At 37.9% G+C, this 26,154-nt stretch overlaps 1 protein-coding gene across 2 annotated transcripts in view; it reads left to right on the forward strand.

Moving 5' to 3' along the window:
• Positions 1-26,154, forward strand: part of emilin2b (elastin microfibril interfacer 2b) — a 53,712-nt gene extending 27,558 nt beyond the window's left edge. Inside the window, exons 8-12 of one of the 2 annotated variants that reach the window (XM_080793335.1) lie at positions 22,799-23,023; positions 23,137-23,190; positions 23,860-23,910; positions 24,018-24,134; positions 24,526-26,154. In XM_080793335.1, the coding sequence (XP_080649461.1) occupies positions 22,799-23,023; positions 23,137-23,190; positions 23,860-23,910; positions 24,018-24,134; positions 24,526-24,851 (773 nt within the window). In that variant the 3' untranslated portion in view covers positions 24,852-26,154. The remainder of the gene's footprint in view (positions 1-22,798; positions 23,024-23,136; positions 23,191-23,859; positions 23,911-24,017; positions 24,135-24,525) is intronic. The other variant, XM_080793336.1, reaches the window with a different exon arrangement.

A 26,154-nucleotide genomic window follows, 5' to 3' on the forward strand; every position in this document is an offset into this window, starting at 1 on the left:
TAATTTTTGAAAAAAATGTTATCCTCATTTTTCATCATTTTTGAACATGGGCTATAGCCCCTACCGTACGGCATACTATAGCACGCCGTTTTTCATCATTTTTGAGGATTTGAAGAAAATTCAAAATTTAAAAAAAACATGGGTTATAGCCCATCGTTTTTTGAATTTTTGAAAAAAATGTTATCCTAATTTTTCATCATTTTTGAACATGGGCTATAGCTCCTACCGTACGGCATACTATAGCACGCCGTTTTTCATCATTTTTGAGGATTTGAAGAAAATTCAAAATTTAAAAAAACATGGGTTATAGCCCATCGTTTTTTGAATTTTTGAAAAAAATGTTATCCTCATTTTTCATCATTTTTGAACATGGGCTATAGCCCCTACCGTACGGCATTTGTAAGTGTAAGGCTTAATTGGGTCGTCCACTCACAGTTAACAGTCTTTGTATTGAGTTTGTGCTTGAAATGTAGGCCTACTGTAATTCTGCAAACTGTTACTGTTATTTCAATCAATCATTTCAACTATTGATCAGACGCTGTGCATTGACGACACCTAGTGGTCATTCATTTTAATTGCATGCATGCAGAGAAATCACAACATTGTGAGACGCACTGGGTCGTTGCCATGTTTTGCCACGGAAACAAGCGACCTGCCTTGTGTAAGTAAGTAAGTGAATTTTATTTATAAAGCACCTTTCTTAACAATGTTACAAAGTGCTGTACAGTGACACAATAAAATCAATCATAATTAAAACAGGACAGTACAACAAGCAAATAAGAACAACATAATCAAGTCAAATAAAATCAGAAAAATGTTCCCGAAATAAAAACGTTTTCAGTGGACGAAGCCAGGCTTGATACGAGCAGACGTGGCAACGCGATCGAAACACAGGGGCAATCTCCCTTTGGCCGAGAGGTTGGAACTCACGGGCCAATGGGAGCCTGTGTCGTGTAATTTCTCCCTTTACACTGACTATAATTCTATCTATTTGAGACAGAAACGGCTAAGCAATACGGCAGGCTGTAGGCTGTAGTCAAAAGCACCGGACGAATGAAGGCAGGCAGAGAGTTTTCTGAAGTGTAGTGTAGAGTCGATCATTTTATTGCAACCGAGACCAAGACAGAGAGCTTCGCCATTGTCCCTGAGCCTGGAGCTCAGGGACTCCCTCGTACTGAACCGCTGCCGCGGCCAGTTTAAGACTCCCTAAACCTTGCATTTTACAGGACATATATACAGTGTTTTTGCATAGACACAGATATACGGAGGTGGAGACTGAAACTTTACATACCGGTATTCATCAACATATTGCCACTTGGTAAGCAAAGGTCTCTCCTGGATACAATAGAATGCTAAGTTCCCTATCACACCTGGCCAGGCCAAGCTACTTGACTAAGGCCCACGACACCTTGACTTTAAATATCAAAGACAGGCCTCTGCAGACACAGTGACTGCAGATAGTGACAGTTGACTTATTTAGCATGCCCTTAGCACAGTGACCAAATGTATAAGTCGGACATTTTAACATGGCTTATATATGAATATCATGAAATATAGATACCACACCTGCATGCTTTCGGGCGGCCAATAAGGGCAGGGGTAAAACAGAGAGAATTGTTCCGGATCCTTAACATCAACTAGCACAGAAAAGCTGTGTTGTTGTAACCAGCAGTTAGCTCAGTGTGATGAGTGTCTGTGTTTGTGATCCACAGGTCCAGGGTTCAAATCCCACATTATTCATGTGTCTCTGTGATGCTTTGCTTTGCACACTGACTTTCAGAAGGACAACTTTAAAGCAGCACAGAAATTCCCAATGATTGTGTGCCTCAGTGGACCAACGGATAAGTCAAATGATATCCGTAGTATACGTAGTAGAAGTGTGCCGGTTCGAACCCCGACATACTCAAATCTTTACTGACACTTTGCATTCCACACTAACATCAACTAGCACAGAAAAGCTGTGTTGTGGTAACCAGCAGTTAGCTCAGTGTGATGAGTGGCTGTACTTAGTTGTGATCCACAGGTCCACGGTTCAAATCCCACATTATTCATGTGTCTCTGTGATGCTTTGCTTTGCACACTGACTTTCTTGAATAAAAAATAAAAACTCAAAAGCACCAGGAGACATCTGCTGAATGCCCCAAGGTGCCTTGGCTCAATGGTGTGGAGCGCTTGACCCAGTTGCCAGCTTCAGACAGTTGGCCGGTTCAAGTCCCATGTCATGACATCAAGGTGCTGGGAAGGACCATCGGGAGACGGTGCTCTCTCCCCCTGTTTCCTGAAAAGTAACGGTTGGGGGTTATGCCGTACGATATAGGCTATAGCCCACGGTCCAAAATGATGAAAAACGAGGATAATTTTTTTTTTCAAAATTTCAAAAAACATGGGCTATAACCCATCGTTTTTTTTTCATTTATTCCGCAAGTTCCGCAATTTCCATTTCCACAATTTCCATTTCCGAAATTTCCATTTCCACAATTTCCATTTCCGCAATTTCCACAATTTCCATTTCCGCAATTTCCATTTCCGCAATTTCCATTTCCGCAATTTTGCAATTTCCGCAATTTCCGCAATTCCCGCAATTTCCGCAATTCCCCAATTTCCGCAATTACAATTTCCGCAATTTCCGCAATTTCCATTTCCGCAATTTCCGCAATTTCCATTTACGCAATTTCCATTTCCGCAATTTCCGCAATTACCATTTCCGCAATTTCCGCAATTACAATTTCCGCAATTTCCGCAAATTGCGGAAATTGCGGAATAAATGAAAAAAAAAAAAAACAACGATGGGTTATAGCCCATGTTTTTTGAAATTTTGAAAAATAAAATTATTCTCGTTTCTCATCATTTTGGACGGTGGGCTATAGCCTATATCGTACGGCATAACCCCCAACCGTTACTTTTCAGGAAACAGGGGGAGAGAGCACCGTCTCCCGATGGTCCTTCCCAGCACCTTGATGTCATGACATGGGACTTGAACCGGCCAACTGTCTGAAGCTGGCAACTGGGTCAAGCGCTCCACACCATTGAGCCAAGGCACCTTGGGGCATTCAGCAGATGTCTCCTGGTGCTTTTGAGTTTTTATTTTTTATTCAAGAAAGTCAGTGTGCAAAGCAAAGCATCACAGAGACACATGAATAATGAGAGATTTGAACCGTGGACCTGTGGATCACAACTAAGTACAGCCACTCATCACACTGAGCTAACTGCTGGTTACCACAACACAGCTTTTCTGTGCTAGTTGATGTTAGTGTGGAATGCAAAGTGTCAGTAAAGATTTGAGTATGTCGGGGTTCGAACCGGCACACTTCTACTACGTATACTACGGATATCATTTGACTTATCCGTTGGTCCACTGAGGCACACAATCATTGGGAATTTCTGTGCTGCTTTAAAGTTGTCCTTCTGAAAGTCAGTGTGCAAAGCAAAGCATCACAGAGACACATGAATAATGTGGGATTTGAACCCTGGACCTGTGGATCACAAACACAGACAGTCATCACACTGAGCTAACTGCTGGTTACAACAACACAGCTTTTCTGTGCTAGTTGATGTTAAGGATCCAGAACAATTCTCTCTGTTTTACCCCTGCCCTTATTGGCCGCCCAAAAGCATGCAGGTGTGGTATCTATATTTCATGATATTCATATATAAGCCATGTTAAAATGTCCGACTTATACATTTGGTCACTGTGCTAAGGGCATGCTAAATAAGTCAACTGTCACTATCTGCAGTCACTGTGTCTGCAGAGGCCTGTCTTTGATATTTAAAGTCAAGGTGTCGTGGGCCTTAGTCAAGTAGCTTGGCCTGGCCAGGTGTGATAGGGAACTTAGCATTCTATTGTATCCAGGAGAGACCTTTGCTTACCAAGTGGCAATATGTTGATGAATACCGGTATGTAAAGTTTCAGTCTCCACCTCCGTATATCTGTGTCTATGCAAAAACACTGTATATATGTCCTGTAAAATGCAAGGTTTAGGGAGTCTTAAACTGGCCGCGGCAGCTGTTCAGTACGAGGGAGTCCCTGAGCTCCAGGCTCAGGGACAATGGCGAAGCTCTCTGTCTTGGTCTCGGTTGCAATAAAATGATCGACTCTACACTACACTTCAGAACACTCTCTGCCTGCCTTCATTCGTCCGGTGCTTTTGACTACAGCCTACAGCCTGTCGTATTGCTTAGCCGTTTCTGTCTCAAATAGATAGAATAGGGTTAGTCAGTGTAAAGGGAGAAATTACACGACACAGGCTCCCATTGGCCCGTGAGTTCCAACCTCTCGGCCAACGGGAGATTGCCCCTGTGTTTCGATCGCGTTGCCACGTCTGCTCGTATCAAGCCTGGCTTCGTCCACTGAAAACATTTTTATTTCGGGAACATTTTTCTGATTTTATTTGACTTGATTATGTTGTTCTTATTTGCTTGTTGTACTGTCCTGTTTTAATTATGATTGATTTTATTGTGTCACTGTACAGCACTTTGTAACATTGTTAAGAAAGGTGCTTTATAAATAAAATTTACTTACTTACTTACACAAGGCAGGTAGCTGGTTTCCGTGGCAAAACATGGCAACGACCCAGTGCGTCTCACAATGTTGTGATTTCTCTGCATGCATGCAATTAAAATGAATGACCACTAGGTGTCGTCAATGCACAGCGTCTGATCAATAGTTGAAATGTCAATTTTGATTGATTGATTGATTGAAATATTTATTAACAGTTTGCAGAATTACAGTAGGCATACATTTCAAGCACAAACTCAATACAAAGACTGTTAACTGTGAGTGGACGACCCAATTAAGCCTTACACTTACAAATGCCGTACGGTAGGGGCTATAGCCCATGTTCAAAAATGATGAAAAATGAGGATAACATTTTTTTCAAAAATTCAAAAAACGATGGGCTATAACCCATGTTTTTTGAAATTTTGAATTTTCTTCAAATCCTCAAAAATGATGAAAAACGGCGTGCTATAGTATGCCGTACGGTAGGAGCTATAGCCCATGTTCAAAAATGATGAAAAATGAGGATAACATTTTTTTCAAAAATTCAAAAAACGATGGGCTATAACCCATGTTTTTTGAAATTTTGAATTTTCTTCAAATCCTCAAAAATGATGAAAAACGGCGTGCTATAGTATGCCGTACGGTAGGGGCTATAGCCCATGTTCAAAAATGATGAAAAATGAGGATAACATTATTTTTTTAAATTAAAAAAACAATGGGCTATAACCCATGTTTTTTGAAATTTTGAATTTTCTTCAAATCCTCAAAAATGATGAAAAACGGCGTGCTATAGTATGCCGTACGGTAGGGGCTATAGCCCATGTTCAAAAATAATGAAAAATGAGGATAACATTTTTTTCAAAAATTCAAAAAACGATGGGCTATAACCCATGTTTTTTGAAATTTTGAATTTTCTTCAAATCCTCAAAAATGATGAAAAACGGCGTGCTATAGTATGCCGTACGGTAGGGGCTATAGCCCATGTTCAAAAATGATGAAAAATGAGGATAACATTTTTTTCAAAAATTCAAAAAACGATGGGCTATAACCCATGTTTTTTGAAATTTTGAAATTTCTTCAAATCCTCAAAAATGATGAAAAACGGCGTGCTATAGTATGCCGTACGGTAGGGGCTATAGCCCATGTTCAAAAATGATGAAAAATGAGGATAACATATTTTTCAAAAATTCAAAAAACGATGGGCTATAACCCATGTTTTTTTTTATTTTGAATTTTCTTCAAATCCTCAAAAAGGATGAAAAACGGCGTGCTATAGTATGCCGTACGGTAGGGGCTATAGCCCATGTTCAAAAATGATGAAAAATGAGGATAACATTTTTTTCAAAAATTCAAAAAACGATGGGCTATAACCCATGTTTTTTGAAATTTTGAATTTTCTTCAAATCCTCAAAAATGATGAAAAACGGCGTGCTATAGTATGCCGTACGGTAGGAGCTATAGCCCATGTTCAAAAATGATGAAAAATGAGGATAACATTTTTTTCAAAAATTCAAAAAACGATGGGCTATAACCCATGTTTTTTGAAATTTTGAATTTTCTTCAAATCCTCAAAAATGATGAAAAACGGCGTGCTATAGTATGCCGTACGGTAGGGGCTATAGCCCATGTTCAAAAATGATGAAAAATGAGGATAACATTATTTTTTTAAATTCAAAAAACAATGGGCTATAACCCATGTTTTTTGAAATTTTGAATTTTCTTCAAATCCTCAAAAATGATGAAAAACGGCGTGCTATAGTATGCCGTACGGTAGGGGCTATAGCCCATGTTCAAAAATAATGAAAAATGAGGATAACATTTTTTTCAAAAATTCAAAAAACGATGGGCTATAACCCATGTTTTTTGAAATTTTGAATTTTCTTCAAATCCTCAAAAATGATGAAAAACGGCGTGCTATAGTATGCCGTACGGTAGGGGCTATAGCCCATGTTCAAAAATGATGAAAAATGAGGATAACATTTTTTTCAAAAATTCAAAAAACGATGGGCTATAACTCATGTTTTTTGAAATTTTGAAATTTCTTCAAATCCTCAAAAATGATGAAAAACGGCGTGCTATAGTATGCCGTACGGTAGGGGCTATAGCCCATGTTCAAAAATGATGAAAAATGAGGATAACATATTTTTCAAAAATTCAAAAAACGATGGGCTATAACCCATGTTTTTTTTTTTTTTGAATTTTCTTCAAATCCTCAAAAAGGATGAAAAACGGCGTGCTATAGTATGCCGTACGGTAGGGGCTATAGCCCATGTTCAAAAATGATGAAAAATGAGGATAACATTTTTTTCAAAAATTCAAAAAACGATGGGCTATAACCCATGTTTTTTGAAATTTTGAATTTTCTTCAAATCCTCAAAAATGATGAAAAACGGCATGCTATAGTATGCCGTACGGTAGGGGCTATAGCCCATGTTCAAAAATGATGAAAAATGAGGATAACATTTTTTTCAAAAATTCAAAAAACAATGGGCTATAACCCATGTTTTTTGAAATTTTGAATTTTCTTAAAATCCTCAGAAATGATGAAAAACGGCGTGCTATAGTATGCCGTACGGTAGGGGCTATAGCCCATGTTCAAAAATGATGAAAAATGAGGATAACATTTTTTTCAAAAATTCAAAAAACGATGGGCTATAACCCATGTTTTTTGAAATTTTGAATTTTCTTCAAATCCTCAAAAATGATGAAAAACGGCGTGCTATAGTATGCCGTACGGTAGGGGCTATAGCCCATGTTCAAAAATGATGAAAAATGAGGATAACATTTTTTTCAAAAATTCAAAAAACGATGGGCTATAACCCATGTTTTTTGAAATTTTGAATTTTCTTCAAATCCTCAAAAATGATGAAAAACGGCGTGCTATAGTATGCCGTACGGTAGGGGCTATATCCCATGTTCAAAAATGATGAAAAATGAGGATAACATTTTTTTCAAAAATTCAAAAAACGATGGGCTATAACCCATGTTTTTTGAAATTTTGAATTTTCTTCAAATCCTCAAAAATGATGAAAAACGGCGTGCTATAGTATGCCGTACGGTAGGGGCTATAGCCCATGTTCAAAAATGATGAAAAATGAGGATAACATTTTTTTCAAAAATTCAAAAAACGATGGGCTATAACCCATGTTTTTTGAAATTTTGAATTTTCTTCAAATCCTCAAAAATTATGAAAAACGGCGTGCTATAGTATGCCGTACGGTAGGGGCTATAGCCCATGTTCAAAAATGATGAAAAATGAGGATAACATTTTTTTCAAAAATTAAAAAAACGATGGGCTATAACCCATGTTTTTTGAAATTTTGAATTTTCTTCAAATCCTCAAAAATGATGAAAAACGGCGTGCTATAGTATGCCGTACGGTAGGGGCTATAGCCCATGTTCAAAAATGATGAAAAATGAGGATAACATTTTTTTCAAAAATTCAAAAAACGATGGGCTATAACCCATGTTTTTTGAAATTTTGAATTTTCTTCAAATCCTCAAAAATGATGAAAAACGGCGTGCTATAGTATGCCGTACGGTAGGGGCTATATCCCATGTTCAAAAATGATGAAAAATGAGGATAACATTTTTTTCAAAAATTAAAAAAACGATGGGCTATAACCCATGTTTTTTGAAATTTTGAATTTTCTTCAAATCCTCAAAAATGATGAAAAACGGCGTGCTATAGTATGCCGTACGGTAGGGGCTATAGCCCATGTTCAAAAATGATGAAAAATGAGGATAACATTTTTTTCAAAAATTCAAAAAACGATGGGCTATAACCCATGTTTTTTGAAATTTTGAATTTTCTTCAAATCCTCAAAAATGATGAAAAACGGCGTGCTATAGTATGCCGTACGGTAGGAGCTATAGCCCATGTTCAAAAATGATGAAAAATGAGGATAACATCTTTTTTCAAAAATTCAAAAAACGATGGGCTATAACCCATGTTTTTTGAAATTTTGAATTTTCTTCAAATCCTCAAAAATGATGAAAAACGGCGTGCTATAGTATGCCGTACGGTAGGGGCTATAGCCCATGTTCAAAAATGATGAAAAATGAGGATAACATTATTTTTTTAAATTAAAAAAACAATGGGCTATAACCCATGTTTTTTGAAATTTTGAATTTTCTTCAAATCCTCAAAAATGATGAAAAACGGCGTGCTATAGTATGCCGTACGGTAGGGGCTATAGCCCATGTTCAAAAATAATGAAAAATGAGGATAACATTTTTTTCAAAAATTCAAAAAACGATGGGCTATAACCCATGTTTTTTGAAATTTTGAATTTTCTTCAAATCCTCAAAAATGATGAAAAACGGCGTGCTATAGTATGCCGTACGGTAGGGGCTATAGCCCATGTTCAAAAATGATGAAAAATGAGGATAACATTTTTTTCAAAAATTCAAAAAACGATGGGCTATAACCCATGTTTTTTGAAATTTTGAAATTTCTTCAAATCCTCAAAAATGATGAAAAACGGCGTGCTATAGTATGCCGTACGGTAGGGGCTATAGCCCATGTTCAAAAATGATGAAAAATGAGGATAACATATTTTTCAAAAATTCAAAAAACGATGGGCTATAACCCATGTTTTTTTTTATTTTGAATTTTCTTCAAATCCTCAAAAAGGATGAAAAACGGCGTGCTATAGTATGCCGTACGGTAGGGGCTATAGCCCATGTTCAAAAATGATGAAAAATGAGGATAACATTTTTTTCAAAAATTCAAAAAACGATGGGCTATAACCCATGTTTTTTGAAATTTTGAATTTTCTTCAAATCCTCAAAAATGATGAAAAACGGCATGCTATAGTATGCCGTACGGTAGGGGCTATAGCCCATGTTCAAAAATGATGAAAAATGAGGATAACATTTTTTTCAAAAATTCAAAAAACAATGGGCTATAACCCATGTTTTTTGAAATTTTGAATTTTCTTAAAATCCTCAAAAACGATGAAAAACGGCGTGCTATAGTATGCCGTACGGTAGGGGCTATAGCCCATGTTCAAAAATGATGAAAAATGAGGATAACATTTTTTTAAAAAATTCAAAAAACGATGGGCTATAACCCATGTTTTTTGAAATTTTGAATTTTCTTCAAATCCTCAAAAATGATGAAAAACGGCGTGCTATAGTATGCCGTACGGTAGGGGCTATAGCCCATGTTCAAAAATGATGAAAAATGAGGATAACATTTTTTTCAAAAATTCAAAAAACGATGGGCTATAACCCATGTTTTTTGAAATTTTGAATTTTCTTCAAATCCTCAAAAATGATGAAAAACGGCGTGCTATAGTATGCCGTACGGTAGGGGCTATATCCCATGTTCAAAAATGATGAAAAATGAGGATAACATTTTTTTCAAAAATTCAAAAAACGATGGGCTATAACCCATGTTTTTTTAAATTTTGAATTTTCTTCAAATCCTCAAAAATGATGAAAAACGGCGTGCTATAGTATGCCGTACGGTAGGGGCTATAGCCCATGTTCAAAAATGATGAAAAATGAGGATAACATTTTTTTCAAAAATTCAAAAAACGATGGGCTATAACCCATGTTTTTTGAAATTTTGAATTTTCTTCAAATCCTCAAAAATTATGAAAAACGGCGTGCTATAGTATGCCGTACGGTAGGGGCTATAGCCCATGTTCAAAAATGATGAAAAATGAGGATAACATTTTTTTCCAAAAATAAAAAAACGATGGGCTATAACCCATGTTTTTTGAAATTTTGAATTTTCTTCAAATCCTCAAAAATGATGAAAAACGGCGTGCTATAGTATGCCGTACGGTAGGGGCTATAGCCCATGTTCAAAAATGATGAAAAATGAGGATAACATTTTTTTCAAAAATTCAAAAAACGATGGGCTATAACCCATGTTTTTTGAAATTTTGAATTTTCTTCAAATCCTCAAAAATGATGAAAAACGGCGTGCTATAGTATGCCGTACGGTAGGGGCTATAGCCCATGTTCAAAAATGATGAAAAATGAGGATAACATTTTTTTCAAAAATTAAAAAAACAATGGGCTATAACCCATGTTTTTTGAAATTTTGAATTTTCTTCAAATCCTCAAAAATGATGAAAAACGGCGTGCTATAGTATGCCGTACGGTAGGGGCTATAGCCCATGTTCAAAAATGATGAAAAATGAGGATAACATTTTTTTTTTTAATTAAAAAAACAATGGGCTATAACCCATGTTTTTTGAAATTTTGAATTTTCTTCAAATCCTCAAAAATGATGAAAAACGGCGTGCTATAGTATGCCGTACGGTAGGGGCTATAGCCCATGTTAAAAAATGATGAAAAATGAGGATAACATTTTTTTCAAAAATTAAAAAAACGATGGGCTATAACCCATGTTTTTTGAAATTTTGAATTTTCTTCAAATCCTCAAAAATGATGAAAAACGGCGTGCTATAGTATGCCGTACGGTAGGGGCTATAGCCCATGTTCAAAAATGATGAAAAATGAGGATAACATTTTTTTCAAAAATTAAAAAAACGATGGGCTATAACCCATGTTTTTTGAAATTTTGAATTTTCTTCAAATCCTCAAAAATGATGAAAAACGGCGTGCTATAGTATGCCGTACGGTAGGGGCTATAGCCCATGTTCAAAAATGATGAAAAATGAGGATAATTTTTTTTTCAAAAATTCAAAAAACGATGGGCTATAACCCATGTTTTTTGAAATTTGGAATTTTCTTCAAATCCTCAAAAATGATGAAAAACGGCGTGCTATAGTATGCCGTACGGTAGGGGCTATAGCCCATGTTCAAAAATGATGAAAAATGAGGATAACATTTTTTTCAAAAATTCAAAAAACGAAGGGCTATAACCCATGTTTTTTGAAATTTGGAATTTTCTTCAAATCCTCAAAAATGATGAAAAACGGCGTGCTATAGTATGCCGTACGGTAGGGGCTATAGCCCATGTTCAAAAATGATGAAAAATGAGGATAACATTTTTTTCAAAAATTCAAAAAACGATGGGCTATAACCCATGTTTTTTGAAATTTTGAATTTTCTTCAAATCCTCAAAAATGATGAAAAACGGCGTGCTATAGTATGCCGTACGGTAGGGGCTATAGCCCATGTTCAAAAATGATGAAAAATGAGGCTAACATTTTTTTCAAAAATTCAAAAAACGATGGGCTATAACCCATGTTTTTTGAAATTTTGAATTTTCTTCAAATCCTCAAAAATGATGAAAGACGGCGTGCTATAGTATGCCGTACGGTAGGGGCTATAGCCCATGTTAAAAAATGATGAAAAATGAGGATAACATTTTTTTCAAAAATTAAAAAAACGATGGGCTATAACCCATGTTTTTTGAAATTTTGAATTTTCTTCAAATCCTCAAAAATGATGAAAAACGGCGTGCTATAGTATGCCGTACGGTAGGGGCTATAGCCCATGTTCAAAAATGATGAAAAATGAGGATAACATTTTTTTCAAAAATTCAAAAAACGATGGGCTATAACCCATGTTTTTTGAAATTTGGAATTTTCTTCAAATCCTCAAAAATGATGAAAAACGGCGTGCTATAGTATGCCGTACGGTAGGGGCTATAGCCCATGTTCAAAAATGATGAAAAATGAGGATAACATTTTTTTCAAAAATTCAAAAAACGATGGGCTATAACCCATGTTTTTTGAAATTTTGAATTTTCTTCAAATCCTCAAAAATGATGAAAAACGGCGTGCTATAGTATGCCGTACGGTAGGGGCTATAGCCCATGTTCAAAAATGATGAAAAATGAGGATAACATTTTTTTCAAAAATTCAAAAAACGATGGGCTATAACCCATGTTTTTTGAAATTTTGAATTTTCTTCAAATCCTCAAAAATGATGAAAAACGGCGTGCTATAGTATGCCGTACGGTAGGGGCTATAGCCCATGTTCAAAAATGATGAAAAATGAGGCTAACATTTTTTTCAAAAATTCAAAAAACGATGGGCTATAACCCATGTTTTTTGAAATTTTGAATTTTCTTCAAATCCTCAAAAATGATGAAAAACGGCGTGCTATAGTATGCCGTACGGTAGGGGCTATAGCCCATGTTCAAAAATGATGAAAAATGAGGATAACATCTTTTTCAAAAATTCAAAAAACAATGGGCTATAACCCATGTTTTTTGAAATTTTGAATTTTCTTCAAATCCTCAAAAATGATGAAAAACGGCGTGCTATAGTATGCCGTACGGTAGGGGCTATAGCCCATGTTCAAAAATGATGAAAAATGAGGATAACATTTTTTTCAAAAATTCAAAAAAACGATGGGCTATAACCCATGTTTTTTGAAATTTTGAATTTTCTTCAAATCCTCAAAAATGATGAAAAACGGCGTGCTATAGTATGCCGTACGGTAGGGGCTATAGCCCATGTTCAAAAATGATGAAAAATGAGGATAACATTTTTTTCAAAAATTAAAAAAACGATGGGCTATAACCCATGTTTTTTGAAATTTTGAATTTTCTTCAAATCCTCAAAAATGATGAAAAACGGCGTGCTATAGTATGCCGTACGGTAGGGGCTATAGCCCATGTTCAAAAATGATGAAAAATGAGGATAACATTTTTTTCAAAAATTCAAAAAACGATGGGCTATAACCCATGTTTTTTGAAATTTTGAATTTTCTTCAAATCCTCAAAAATGATGAAAAACGGCGTGCTATAGTATGCCGTACGGTAGGGGCTATAGCCCATGTTCAAAAATGATGAAAAATGAGGATAACATTTTTTTCAAAAATTCAAAAAACGATGGGCTATAACCCATGTTTTTTGAAATTTTGAATTTTCTTCAAATCCTCAAAAATGATGAAAAACGGCGTGCTATAGTATGCCGTACGGTAGGGGCTATAGCCCATGTTCAAAAATGATGAAAAATGAGGATAACATTTTTTTCAAAAATTCAAAAAACGATGGGCTATAACCCATGTTTTTTGAAATTTTGAATTTTCTTCAAATCCTCAAAAATGATGAAAAACGGCGTGCTATAGTATGCCGTACGGTAGGGGCTATAGCCCATGTTCAAAAATGATGAAAAATGAGGATAACATTTTTTTCAAAAATTCAAAAAACGATGGGCTATAACCCATGTTTTTTGAAATTTTGAATTTTCTTCAAATCCTCAAAAATGATGAAAAACGGCGTGCTATAGTATGCCGTACGGTAGGGGCTATAGCCCATGTTCAAAAATGATGAAAAATGAGGATAACATCTTTTTCAAAAATTCAAAAAACAATGGGCTATAACCCATGTTTTTTGAAATTTTGAATTTTCTTCAAATCCTCAAAAATGATGAAAAACGGCGTGCTATAGTATGCCGTACGGTAGGGGCTATAGCCCATGTTCAAAAATGATGAAAAATGAGGATAACATTTTTTTCAAAAATTCAAAAAACGATGGGCTATAACCCATGTTTTTTGAAATTTTGAATTTTCTTCAAATCCTCAAAAATGATGAAAAACGGCGTGCTATAGTATGCCGTACGGTAGGGGCTATAGCCCATGTTCAAAAATGATGAAAAATGAGGATAACATTTTTTTCAAAAATTAAAAAAACGATGGGCTATAACCCATGTTTTTTGAAATTTTGAATTTTCTTCAAATCCTCAAAAATGATGAAAAACGGCGTGCTATAGTATGCCGTACGGTAGGGGCTATAGCCCATGTTCAAAAATGATGAAAAATGAGGATAACATTTTTTTCAAAATTTCAAAAAACGATGGGCTATAACCCATGTTTTTTGAAATTTTGAATTTTCTTCAAATCCTCAAAAATGATGAAAAACGGCGTGCTATAGTATGCCGTACGGTAGGGGCTATAGCCCATGTTCAAAAATGATGAAAAATGAGGATAACATTTTTTTCAAAAATTAAAAAAACGATGGGCTATAACCCATGTTTTTTGAAATTTTGAATTTTCTTCAAATCCTCAAAAATGATGAAAAACGGCGTGCTATAGTATGCCGTACGGTAGGGGCTATAGCCCATGTTCAAAAATGATGAAAAATGAGGATAACATTTTTTTAAAAAATTCAAAAAACGATGGGCTATAACCCATGTTTTTTGAAATTTTGAATTTTCTTCAAATCCTCAAAAATGATGAAAAACGGCGTGCTATAGTATGCCGTACGGTAGGGGCTATAGCCCATGTTCAAAAATGATGAAAAATGAGGATAACATTTTTTTCAAAAATTCAAAAAACGATGGCTATAACCCATGTTTTTTGAAATTTTGAATTTTCTTCAAATCCTCAAAAATGATGAAAAACGGCGTGCTATAGTATGCCGTACGGTAGGGGCTATAGCCCATGTTCAAAAATGATGAAAAATGAGGATAATTTTCTTCAAATCCTCAAAAATGATGAAAAACGGCGTGCTATAGTATGCCGTACGGTAGGGGCTATAGCCCATGTTCAAAAATGATGAAAAATTAGGATAACATTTTTTTCAAAAATTCAAAAAACGATGGGCTATAACCCATGTTTTTTGAAATTTTGAATTTTCTTCAAATCCTCAAAAATGATGAAAAACGGCGTGCTATAGTATGCCGTACGGTAGGGGCTATAGCCCATGTTCAAAAATGATGAAAAATGAGGATAACATTTTTTTCAAAAATTCAAAAAACAATGGGCTATAACCCATGTTTTTTTTTATTTTGAATTTTCTTCAAATCCTCAAAAATGATGAAAAACGGCGTGCTATAGTATGCCGTACGGTAGGGGCTATAGCCCATGTTCAAAAATGATGAAAAATGAGGATAACATTTTTTTCAAAAATTAAAAAAACAATGGGCTATAACCATGTTTTTTGAAATTTTGAATTTTCTTCAAATCCTCAAAAATGATGAAAAACGGCGTGCTATAGTATGGCATGAATTGAACAAAGGGCATTGTTCAATTCATCAAAACATTTAGAGACAAACAAATAGACACTTATATGTAGTTAAAGCAACAGAGTTAAGCAACAGAAACAAACAACAATGGATTATACAGTGTAAAGACACCAATTTAATTATAAATGTCAATAAAGTTGAATATCTAATAATATCAATTTAAAATGTATTGTCCAATACAAATTTCCTTACCATTTTTAATGTTTTAGTTTTGTATTGCTATTTTTATTTGCTAATTGTAGATTGACCTACTTTTTGTTTCTGGCATTCCGCTGCTTGTTATTTTTTATTTTATTTTCATGTGAAGTACTTTGAGTTGCATTTTATGTATGACATGTGCTATATAAATAAAGTTTAATATGTGAAGTACTTTAGTTGTCAAGGATGCAGACAGAGTTCAACCCAGGAGCAAAGTCACAACAAACTAGAGTATAATAATAAAGTATTTAATAAAGAATTACGAGATATCTTACACAGGGGAATGCAGGTAGGAATCAGGCATGAATCAGAATGACATCAAAGTCAACACATGAACAGGCAGGACATCTGTGACACAGGTTATGAACTGACAATGAGTGTTTGTACTGAGTCCAGTTTTATAGTGAGCAGGTTGATTGGAGAAGTGTTCACTGCTGGGCTGATTAGGTAGTTAACAGGTGTGTAAATGGAACTGGGTGTGCTGGAATGGGATATGGGAGGCCAGTGTGGAGACTGAGGGAGAGACAGAATGTGACAGAGTTGCATTTTATGTATGAAATGTGCTATATAAATAAAGTTTACACCACTGACTGTCCCTCCATATAAAATAAAGGCGAAAGTCACAAAAGAAAATTGATCAGTTATAATTCCAGACTATGAAGAATCATTTAATAAAGGAATACTTCCAGATTCAGTTAAAGATTAGCTACAATAATTGTGATATTAAAAGTTAAATGCTCGTCATATGACATAACAGAGAGGAATGGGCCGGACCCTGCGCGCAAGGGGACAATTTACAATTTTACAATTTAGGCATTTAGCAGACGCTCTTAATCCAGAGCGACTTACATTAAGCAAGAACAAAAGCATGGGAATACATCACATAAAAGCATTTATCATGAAGTGGAAAACAGGAAACAAGAAATGGGTAATACATTTTAAATTGATATTGTAATCACAGACTATCTTCTTGGTGTCTTTGAACTATAATTTGACATTTGATTTAAACATACAAAAGGACAAAAGTGTCATCAAAGCAGGTTATTGAGCAATGCAGGGCCTCGCACCCCATATAGGTCAGCAGAAGCTGGCTAATAGTACTATTACCATCGCTTTTCGTGTTGCTTTGCTTTGTGACACTTGAGTTCATTGCATGTGAATAGGCCTAGACAGTTAAATAAATAAAACAAGAAAAATACTAAAATAGCCAATCTACAATCTGGCTCATATTACATAATTTTCACATTTTGTGCCCATATATGGAGCTGAGTGGACCTGGCCCCTTTTGTGGCCATATATGGAGCTGAGTGATTGCTGATGCAACACACTCCATATTTGGATAGCGGGACAGACACACACACAGACAGACAGACAGACAGACATGATCTGCTAGGTCTCATAGTAAGTGCTCACTGGGTTCGCAATCACTGCGTTCGCAATAATGAGAAGAACCCATTGCAGCTAATGCTAACATATGCTGCAATGTCCATGTCTATGCCAAAATGAACCAAAAATGTTCCAAATTAAAGTCGATTCCGTTGTGAGACCTGGTTGACGCCACGGTGCCTTTCACTAATTTCCAAACGCCTTGTACGATTTAATAAAAAAATATGAAATATTCACACATAATAAGAAGAACCCATCATCATCATCATCATCCAGCAGCTAGCTAACATGCTAACAGATAATATACATGTCCATAACTAAGCCAAAAATGGACAGAAATGTTCCAAATTAAAATCGTTCCCTTATTGGCCCCTGGAGAAAGCCCTGCCGCCTTTAAATATTTTCCAAACGCCTTGTACGATTTAATAAAAAAATATGAAATATTCACACATAATATTAAGAACCCATCATCATCATCATCATCCAGCAGCTAGCTAACATGCTAACAGATACTACATGTCCATAACTAAGCCAAAAATGGACAGAAATGTTCCAAATTAAAATCGTTCCCTTATTGGCCCCTGGAGAAAGCCCCGCTGCCTTTAAATATTTTCCAAACACCTTGTACGATTTATTAAAATTATGAATACCTCCATCCATCCACCGCACACTGTAACAAGATAGCCTTGAAAAGTTCAAATTACTGCAGCATTGAGCTGTAGGAGGAACTCCCGATGGTCCTCCAGCACCTTGATGTCATGACATGGGACTTGAACCGGCCAACTGACTGTAGCAGAGGCAACGGGCCAAGCGCTCCACACCATTACACCACGGCACCTTTGGGCATTCAGCAGATGTCTCCGGGTGCTTTTGAGTTTTTATTTTTTATTCTAGCCTTGAAAAGTTCAAATTACTGCAGCATTGAGCTGTAGGAGGAACTGCCGATGGTCCTCCAGCACCTTGATGTCATGACATGGGACTTGAACCGGCCAACTGACTGTAGCAGAGGCATCGGGCCAAGCGCTCCACACGCGCAGTGATCTAGAATGATCAATTATATTAATAAAACTGTGAAAATGAAGAAATGAAGTTGAAGAATCACTACAAATCTAAAACAGGCCAGAGTATTTCATCCAGTTGTAAACAAGGAAGTGGTCCGGGACTGCGACCATTTGATTGGAGGAGACAATGTAAGGAGCCCTAGGATTGGGCGAACACTCCGCAATTCATCTTATGGTGGACATGTTTGCCTGAAAAGGAATCTTTGAAATGTGTCATAGTTTTAGAAATATAGTGCTTTCAAATTTGAGACATTTAACATGGGGCTCAAATGGCAGCTTTATAGGCACTCAAAAATCACATTCACCTAGAAACTCCATTCACACTTTTTATTATTCAGCTTACTGTGGAGACACATGCTGGAAGTTTTTACTTTGAAATGTTTTGTAGTTTCTGAGTTATTTAACTTAAACGCGCAATGCATTCTCTATGGCAATAGCACAAACTTTTTGCATGCTACTAGTCCTACATACTTAAATATCCCATATCGTACGGCATACTATAGCACGCCGTTTTTCATCATTTTTGAGGATTTGAAAAAAATGAAAAAACGATGGGTTATAGCCCATGTTTTATGAATTTTTGGAGAAAATACATTGCGGAGTTTTGCGGAGGATGAGAAACATTAGCAAATTGCGGAGTGTTGTGGAGGATTGCGGAGGATTTTTCTCCAAATTGCGGAGTGTTGCGGAGGATTGCGGATGATTTTCTCCAAAAATTCAAAAAAAGATGGGCTATAACGTATCATTTTTGAGGATTTAAAAAAAAAAAAAGCAAATTGCGGAGTGTTGCGGAGGATTGCGGAGGATTTTTCTCCAAATTGCGGAGTGTTGCCGAGGATGAGAAACATTAGCAAATTGCGGAGTGTTGCGGAGGATGAGAAACATTAGCATTTATCCTCGTTTTTCATCATTTTGGACCATGGGCTATAACCCATATCATATATATTTTTAATTTTTGGAGAAAAATCCTCCGCAACACGGCGCAATTTGGAGAAAAATCCTCCGCAACACTCCGCAATTTGCTAATCTTTCTCATCCTCCGCAACACTCCGCAATTTTCTTTCTCCAAAAATTCATAAAACGATGGGCTATAACCCATCGTTTTCTTTTTTTCTTTTTTTTTCAAATCCTCAAAAAAAAAATTGGAGAAAAATCCTCCGCAATCCTCCGCAATTTGGAGAAAAATCCTCCGCAACACTCCGCAATTTGCTATTTTTTTTTTCAAATCCTCAAAAATGATGGGTTATAGCTGATCGTTTTTTGAATTTTTGGAGAAAAATCCTCCGCAATCCTCCGCAATTTGGAGAAAAATCCTCCGCAATCCTCCGCAACACTCCGCAATTTGCTAATGTTTCCCATCCTCCGCAACACTTTTTCTCCCAAAATTCAGAATGGAGGGACACCTGTGTCTATGGAAGGGTTTCCCATGCCTGCTCCGGATGTGTACCCCAACTCTTTAGATTCTGGGACCACAGGAAGCTCAGCTGCAATAGTTTACAGCTGAGCTCACCCCCCTGTAATCACAGATACACACACAACCCCTGCAGCTTTTTACCTTTTTGTCTGCCTAGGACTTGGAATCAATTTAGTTTCCCACGCTTTGATGAATCAGTGGGATAAAAAGCTACAACTGATCAGTCATGCATTCATTGCACACTGTAGTGTAGTGCAGGGGTTCTCAACCTTTTTGGCTGGGGACCCCCCGCGACCCCCGCCCGCATGCATGTACTATGTGTACTATGTAAACGCTTCATTTCCATTTTCCAGATTTTGTTTTGTTTTTTTGACTGTAGCAGAGGCATCGGGTCAAGCGCTCCACACGCGCAGTGATCTAGAATGATCAATTATATTAATAAAACTGTGAAAATGAAGAAATGAAGTTGAAGAATCACTACAAATCTAAAACAGGCCAGAGTATTTCATCTAGTTGTAAACAAGGAAGTGGTCCGGGACTGCGACCATTTGATTGGAGGAGACAATGTAAGGAGCCCTAGGATTGGGCGAACACTCCGCAATTCATCTTATGGTGGACATGTTTGCCTGAAAAGGAATCTTTGAAATGTGTCATAGTTTTAGAAATATAGTGCTTTCAAATTTGAGACATTTAACATGGGGCTACACCCCCCTGTGGAGTGCATAGTCATACCTATGGTACCTTGCATGCAAGGCTGCACTCTAACATGCACAGACTATTAAAACACACACACACACGCACATGTGCAGCATGCATCCCAGAGGAGTGCACATGTAGACTAGACTTTTTTTATTTTATTTCTTTACGGTCCCCCTCCACACATACATCTTTTTACAGGCAGACTAGTTTCTACTTTTATAGGGAAGGAGCCCTTTCCCTTAGGGGTGAGGGACAGTCCGTCTGGTGGAGGAATATATGGACATGCCTGGGAATGCTGGTATGCCTTTCATGTGCTCTCCTTTCAGTCCTTTTAGTCCTTTCCTTTTGGGGGAACAGCCGAGCGCTGTCTCGTTCCAGACCAGGAGAACTCTCTCTTCTGTGTCCTCAGCCAAGAGCATGGATTTGTTGATAAAGACCTGCTGGTGTCGTGTTTAAAAAGTCTTCTCAGCTGCGGTCGTCAGGAACGCAGCGATAGTTTAGAGTCGACTGCATTGTGACGTGTGATGTTGTAGAGTGGTCTGTCATTTCCTTTGTTTATGTCCCTAATGACAGACGGGAGTGATTACTTACGTGTTGTGTGGATGGATCCCTCAACGTTGTTTATTACGTTATTTACTTGGGTAATAAAGAAAATCTGTGACAAAGACATTTTTACTTAACCGCCTTGTATACTTCGCACTATGAAAAATGAATTATGAATATATAAATCTTATGAAATCGAAAAGAAGAATAGGGATGCCAGGATTCATTTTGTTTAAAAGCCTCCTCACCCCCCCCCCCCCCCCCCCCCCAACAGGAAAAATAATATAACAAATCTGTAGAACCTACAACGGCATAATGAATTTAACAACAGAATGTTTTTTTAATACTATAGCAATACGTATGTTCAGGATCACCTGAACATATTCACTTCTATGACATTGTCATAGAAGTGTCACTTCTATGACATTGATCGAGACAATTTAATTTAAAACCAAAATATCTTTTCATCAGGGTCTCTCTATGATAGAATGACTTGAAATGGGGGTCCAATGTTAAGTAAATTTGAGTGCGACATGAGAAGTTAGGATACACTACACTGTAATGTCCGTTAAAATGAACGGGAACCAATTAGACGTAAGTAAGAGGCTATTCGATACCATTTTGTCGTGTTTCTGTCAAACTGCTACAGTCCAAACCATGACACGGTAAAATCATTTAGAGATTTATAGCTTCAACAAGTGAAAACCTTCCCTCCGGGATAAGAACATGGTGACCTGGACCATCAGCGAGAAGCTCTCTTAATGGCTCACATAAAAAAGAATGTTTCCTCGACACCTACATACTTTGCTGATAATTTAGTGGTTTTAGAGATTCAAACAGAGTACCTAATTGGGGGGCAAGGTTTTTAAAGAGACGCTATGAAACCAGATGGCTTGTACCCCGTCTGACCTCGGGGGACATCTGGACCCCACGTTGGAACTTTCCCTCCCACCGACCTGATTGGCTCAACCCCAGAGACCTCCCATAATATCCATCATCCTCCGTTTTAGTGTCCATTTTGACAGCACATTTTGATTTAGTTCTAGCCATAGTGTTTTGGATACGATTGCATTTAGTTTTAGTCATGTTTTAGTCCATGTTTTAGTGGTAGTCTAATTTTGACTAAATATCGTAACATTTTAGTAGATAAAATCTACAGTTGATTTTGTCGACTAAAAATATATTTTGGCGGGACTTGATGCTGTCGTAATGCCATAATTTACACTTGGTTGCATTCTGAAAATAGCCTATACCTACCTACAAGCTCACAACATACAGTATCGCGCTCCGATGCGTTGTGAGCTTGTAGATCTGCTATTTTCAAAGTCTAACACCCGAGAGCAACTAAATATGAAATGATGTGTATTTTAGTTATACTGGATCTCTTCTCCACTAGTCCCTCCTTAATATTTTCTGATAGTTTTTGACCCTTACGGAGCTATGTGTGTGGGTGGGTGCCTGGCTGGGTGGGTATGAGCACGAAAACAGCATGGCTGTTTTTCACCACCTGTGCGCAAACCTAACACACACACAAACACACATATTAACTGTATATATGATTTTGGGTGTGCCAGTACAGTATACAGTGACAGTACAGTACAGTACAGTAGAGGGTACAGTAGAGGGGTCCCTCACGTTAACTCTGTCATTTCTCAACCGTTTCGGACGTGGGGCGGCTCTCCGGATTCGGCCCGGCCCCCTGGGCGTGTTACTGGGGGTCTGGATGTTCCGGGGATCCCCCCGAGGAATTCCCGGGGACCCCCACATGGTAACTCTCATTTCTCTACCGTTTCGGACGTGGGGCAGCTCGCCGGAACAGGGCCGGCAACCTGGCCGTGGTCCTGTAGGTCTGGAACTTCCGGGGACCCCCTGGGGACTCCCACACGGGGTTGCACCACTCACTTTATACGGGTGTGATTTTTATTTGTTGACAAAATTGTCAATGTAGTCTTAGTTTTAATCATCATCATAGCTTAGTTTGTTTTTATTTAGTTTGTCAGTGAAAAAAAGGTAGTCGAAGAGCATTTTTCGTCATAGTTTCAAAATCAACACTGACCCCAGACCTCCGATGATATTAATCATCCTCCGTTTTCAGGTGTTCACGTGGCTGCGGGGGGTGACTCTGGGGCCCGGCCCCCAGCGGCGACCGCCAAGTTCAAGCCTCAGGAGGTCAACGTCAAGGCGGAGGCCCCCTTCCTCCCCGAGCCTGAAGTGATGGAGGTGGGAGAGGCCGGACCCCCCGGGACCATGACGTCGTCCAAGCTGCCCAAAGGGACGGACGGCAGCATGGTGCCTGTGCTGGGCTTTGCTGGAGCCCCAGGTGAGAGAGAGAGAGGAAAAAAAGAGGATATCTGGAGGCTATTCATCCATCACACATCACACACACACAGACGCATCAAATCCTCATTCTTCTCATGTTTTCTAATCTTGCAGCTACCCCACCCAAATCCCAAGCCTCGCTAAAGCTCAATTTGCCATTGATTACAGGTAAATCCACCCTTGACTGTTTTCTAACCCATACAAAAACTGTTCCACTTTAAAGTGAATTATCCCATCTAGACCAGAGTTTGAAAAACATTATTGTTGCTATAGTAACCAGCTTCAAGATGTCAGAAAATGTTCAGGAAATGAAGAAAAACATATATTCTTGAGTGTCGCTAACCCCTCCTACAGTAGGCCCAGCTTGTTTGCGTGTACCCCATAGCAATGATTTCATTGGCTGAGCACGGAATATGAGGATAAAAAGTGAGGACATAAAAGTGAGGACGCCAAAAGCAGCAAATGTATCAAATCTACAAGCTCACTTTGAGGTTGTAGATGTGCTACTTTTGATGCTTTTGTGTGACTGTAGTGTGATCAAATAGGACGCTAATTAACAAAAATACACAAAGGAAAAATATGGATAGGAGGTTTCTGCTGACAGCAATGATATCTAAAGTGTCACGGATGCTTTCCCAAATTTAAAGGTCGAAAAATCACTGGTGGTTTTCAAACTTTTTAGCTCGAAATCCAAAAGAGAAATAAGATGTTTGCCCAGGGCCAAAACTAGTGAAAATCCCTTTCTAAATCATCTATTTCCACTACTTCTTAACATTTGTTTTCATGAAAAAAAAACAGTGGTCTAAATGGGTTAAAGTGTTGTTTCTTCCTCAACAGACTTGCACACGACCCAGAAACCATCGCTGCAGAAACCCGTCCTGACTTCAGGTTGGAATCTTCTTCTTCTTTTTTTTATGAGTCTTTTCAGTTCCCATTTCTATACATTTTGTAACTGGTTCCACGGAGCATAACACAGTCTTCACTGTGTGGTCAAGGTGAAAGGGTGGCATTCTCAGCCGGTCTCAATCTCCTGCCGTTCCCCGGAGAAGTTGGAATCATTCGCTTCAACAAGGTGCTAGTCAACGATGGAGGACATTATGACTCCCATACAGGTATCCTGTCGTCATCCCATACACCAGCAACAAAGCAACACATCCAGTGTTCATATTTCATGACCTTAATTGTTGTAGGCTTGTACAAAAGCTCAAATGTAATTGAATTAGTATGTTATGTAGACAGACGCCAGGTCATTTGTTGACCTGGCATCCCATAGTTTGTACATTTTCAATGTACAGAATAGATGTTTTTGTATAATACTGTTTAGACTGATGTTGATGGTTTACTTATGATCCTAGATGACTATTTCTATGCATTTTATGTATTACCTCGTGTTTACCTTGCTTACTGTAAAACATTCTGGATTAAGAGTGTCTGCTGAATGCCAAAATTGCAATGTACATTTAACACTTTCAGAGTGGAGTATTAAACCTCTTTCTTTCTTAGGCGTCTTCACGGCTCCCATGGACGGCCGCTACCTGGTGAGCGCGGTGCTGACGGCCCAGCGCGGCGAGAGGCTGGAGGCGGTTCTCTCCGTGTCCAATCGCAGCGTCCAGAAGTTGGACACGGCGGGGTTCCCGTCGGCGGTGCAGAGGAACGAGCAGCAGTGCAACTGCGGAGGCTCCGCCTCGCTCAGCCTGGTGCTGACGCTGAGTCGAGGGGACAAGGCGGGACTGGTCATGACGGCGGGGAAACTGGCCATCGCGGACTCCTCCGAGGTCCTCTCTACCTTCAGCGTTGTGCTCCTTTACGCCAGCCCGTCAAAGAGATAGCCCCACTAGCAGCAGACCTCCTTAAAGCACTATGGGGTCTTCAACAGGAGGTCCGGGACCCTTTGGGGGTACTCGCAGTACGTTTTAACAGCGGACGACAGCCAGACGTATTTCCCGGAAGTGCGTTATTTGTCTATGGGACCCGGCGATAGCAGGCGAACGGGCGATGGTCGAAAAGTTTTTAAAAATCATCTTTTTGGGCGATGACGGGCGATGTGTCGGCCGATGCTCGCCCGCTGTTAAAATGTACTGTCAGAGTTACTACAGGTGGTAGGAACTTTATTTTTATTAACCACTTCAATCCTGTCCTGGTGGGAACATTAGCCGGAAATAGCAGATGGCGTTGTAGATCGTCTATTTTCGGGCAAATGGGTTTGGTGGGGAAAGAAAAAAGCAGACCATTGAGGGGCTAGTAAACCTGTCTGAATACAACAACACTACACAATGCTGTCAACAAGTCTATGAAGCCATCTATGAAAATGTTTAATCTGCAACACAATTTCATACTGTATGTAGTGGGGGGTTCCCTGCTTCATCTCTCCCTCAGCAAAGGGCTCCTTGGCTTGAAAAAGGTCCCCTGATCTAACAATTATAAGTGAAGTATAGAGGGCTTCAGTGAACTGAAGCAAAAGAGTAATGTTACTGTGTTGCAGAAAAGACGTGAAAGGAATACTGTACTTTCTTGAGGCAAACTTTATATACCAAAGAGATGTACAATATACGTGTGAATGAAAGAGTGAAAGAAATAACAAATAGACGTTATCAGATGAGTTCCTTCCATAATGAGTATTAATATATTTAGTAATCATTTACTTGCTACGGTATATTTTTGTTATTTGTTTAAAGTTCTGAGTGTATAGTTTTATTTTATTATAATTAGTTTACATTTAAATAGGGCGTTAATTTGCAAAAAAAACCCCACAAAAAGTTAGAATAAGAGGTTTCTGCTCGACAGCAACGATATTAAACAAAGCCTGTCGGTTGATTAAAGACTTTCGCTTCTGCGTTTGACATGGAAGCTCAGCATTCCTATAAATAGGCACATCCACTCCATTCTACATATTTATATTTATACTGAAGCCTAATTTATACTTAATTATAAGTCAGTGTCGTTCACTGAAGATAATAGATTTTCAGTAATCGTACGATGACGTTGAAATTGGCCGTAAGAATTCAATCAGACTTTTGTATTTTGTTGACCATTCCGTTGAATGGGTTTGAGAGGGTGAACAATTGGTTTTGATTGCTCTTGATTTTATTTTATTTTTTTAAATGTTCGTTTGTAATAAATGTGTTAAAGAAA

The sequence above is a fragment of the Protomyctophum bolini genome, assembly GCF_963924005.1.
Source record: "Protomyctophum bolini genome assembly, chromosome: 21".
Taxonomy (NCBI): domain Eukaryota; kingdom Metazoa; phylum Chordata; class Actinopteri; order Myctophiformes; family Myctophidae; genus Protomyctophum; species Protomyctophum bolini.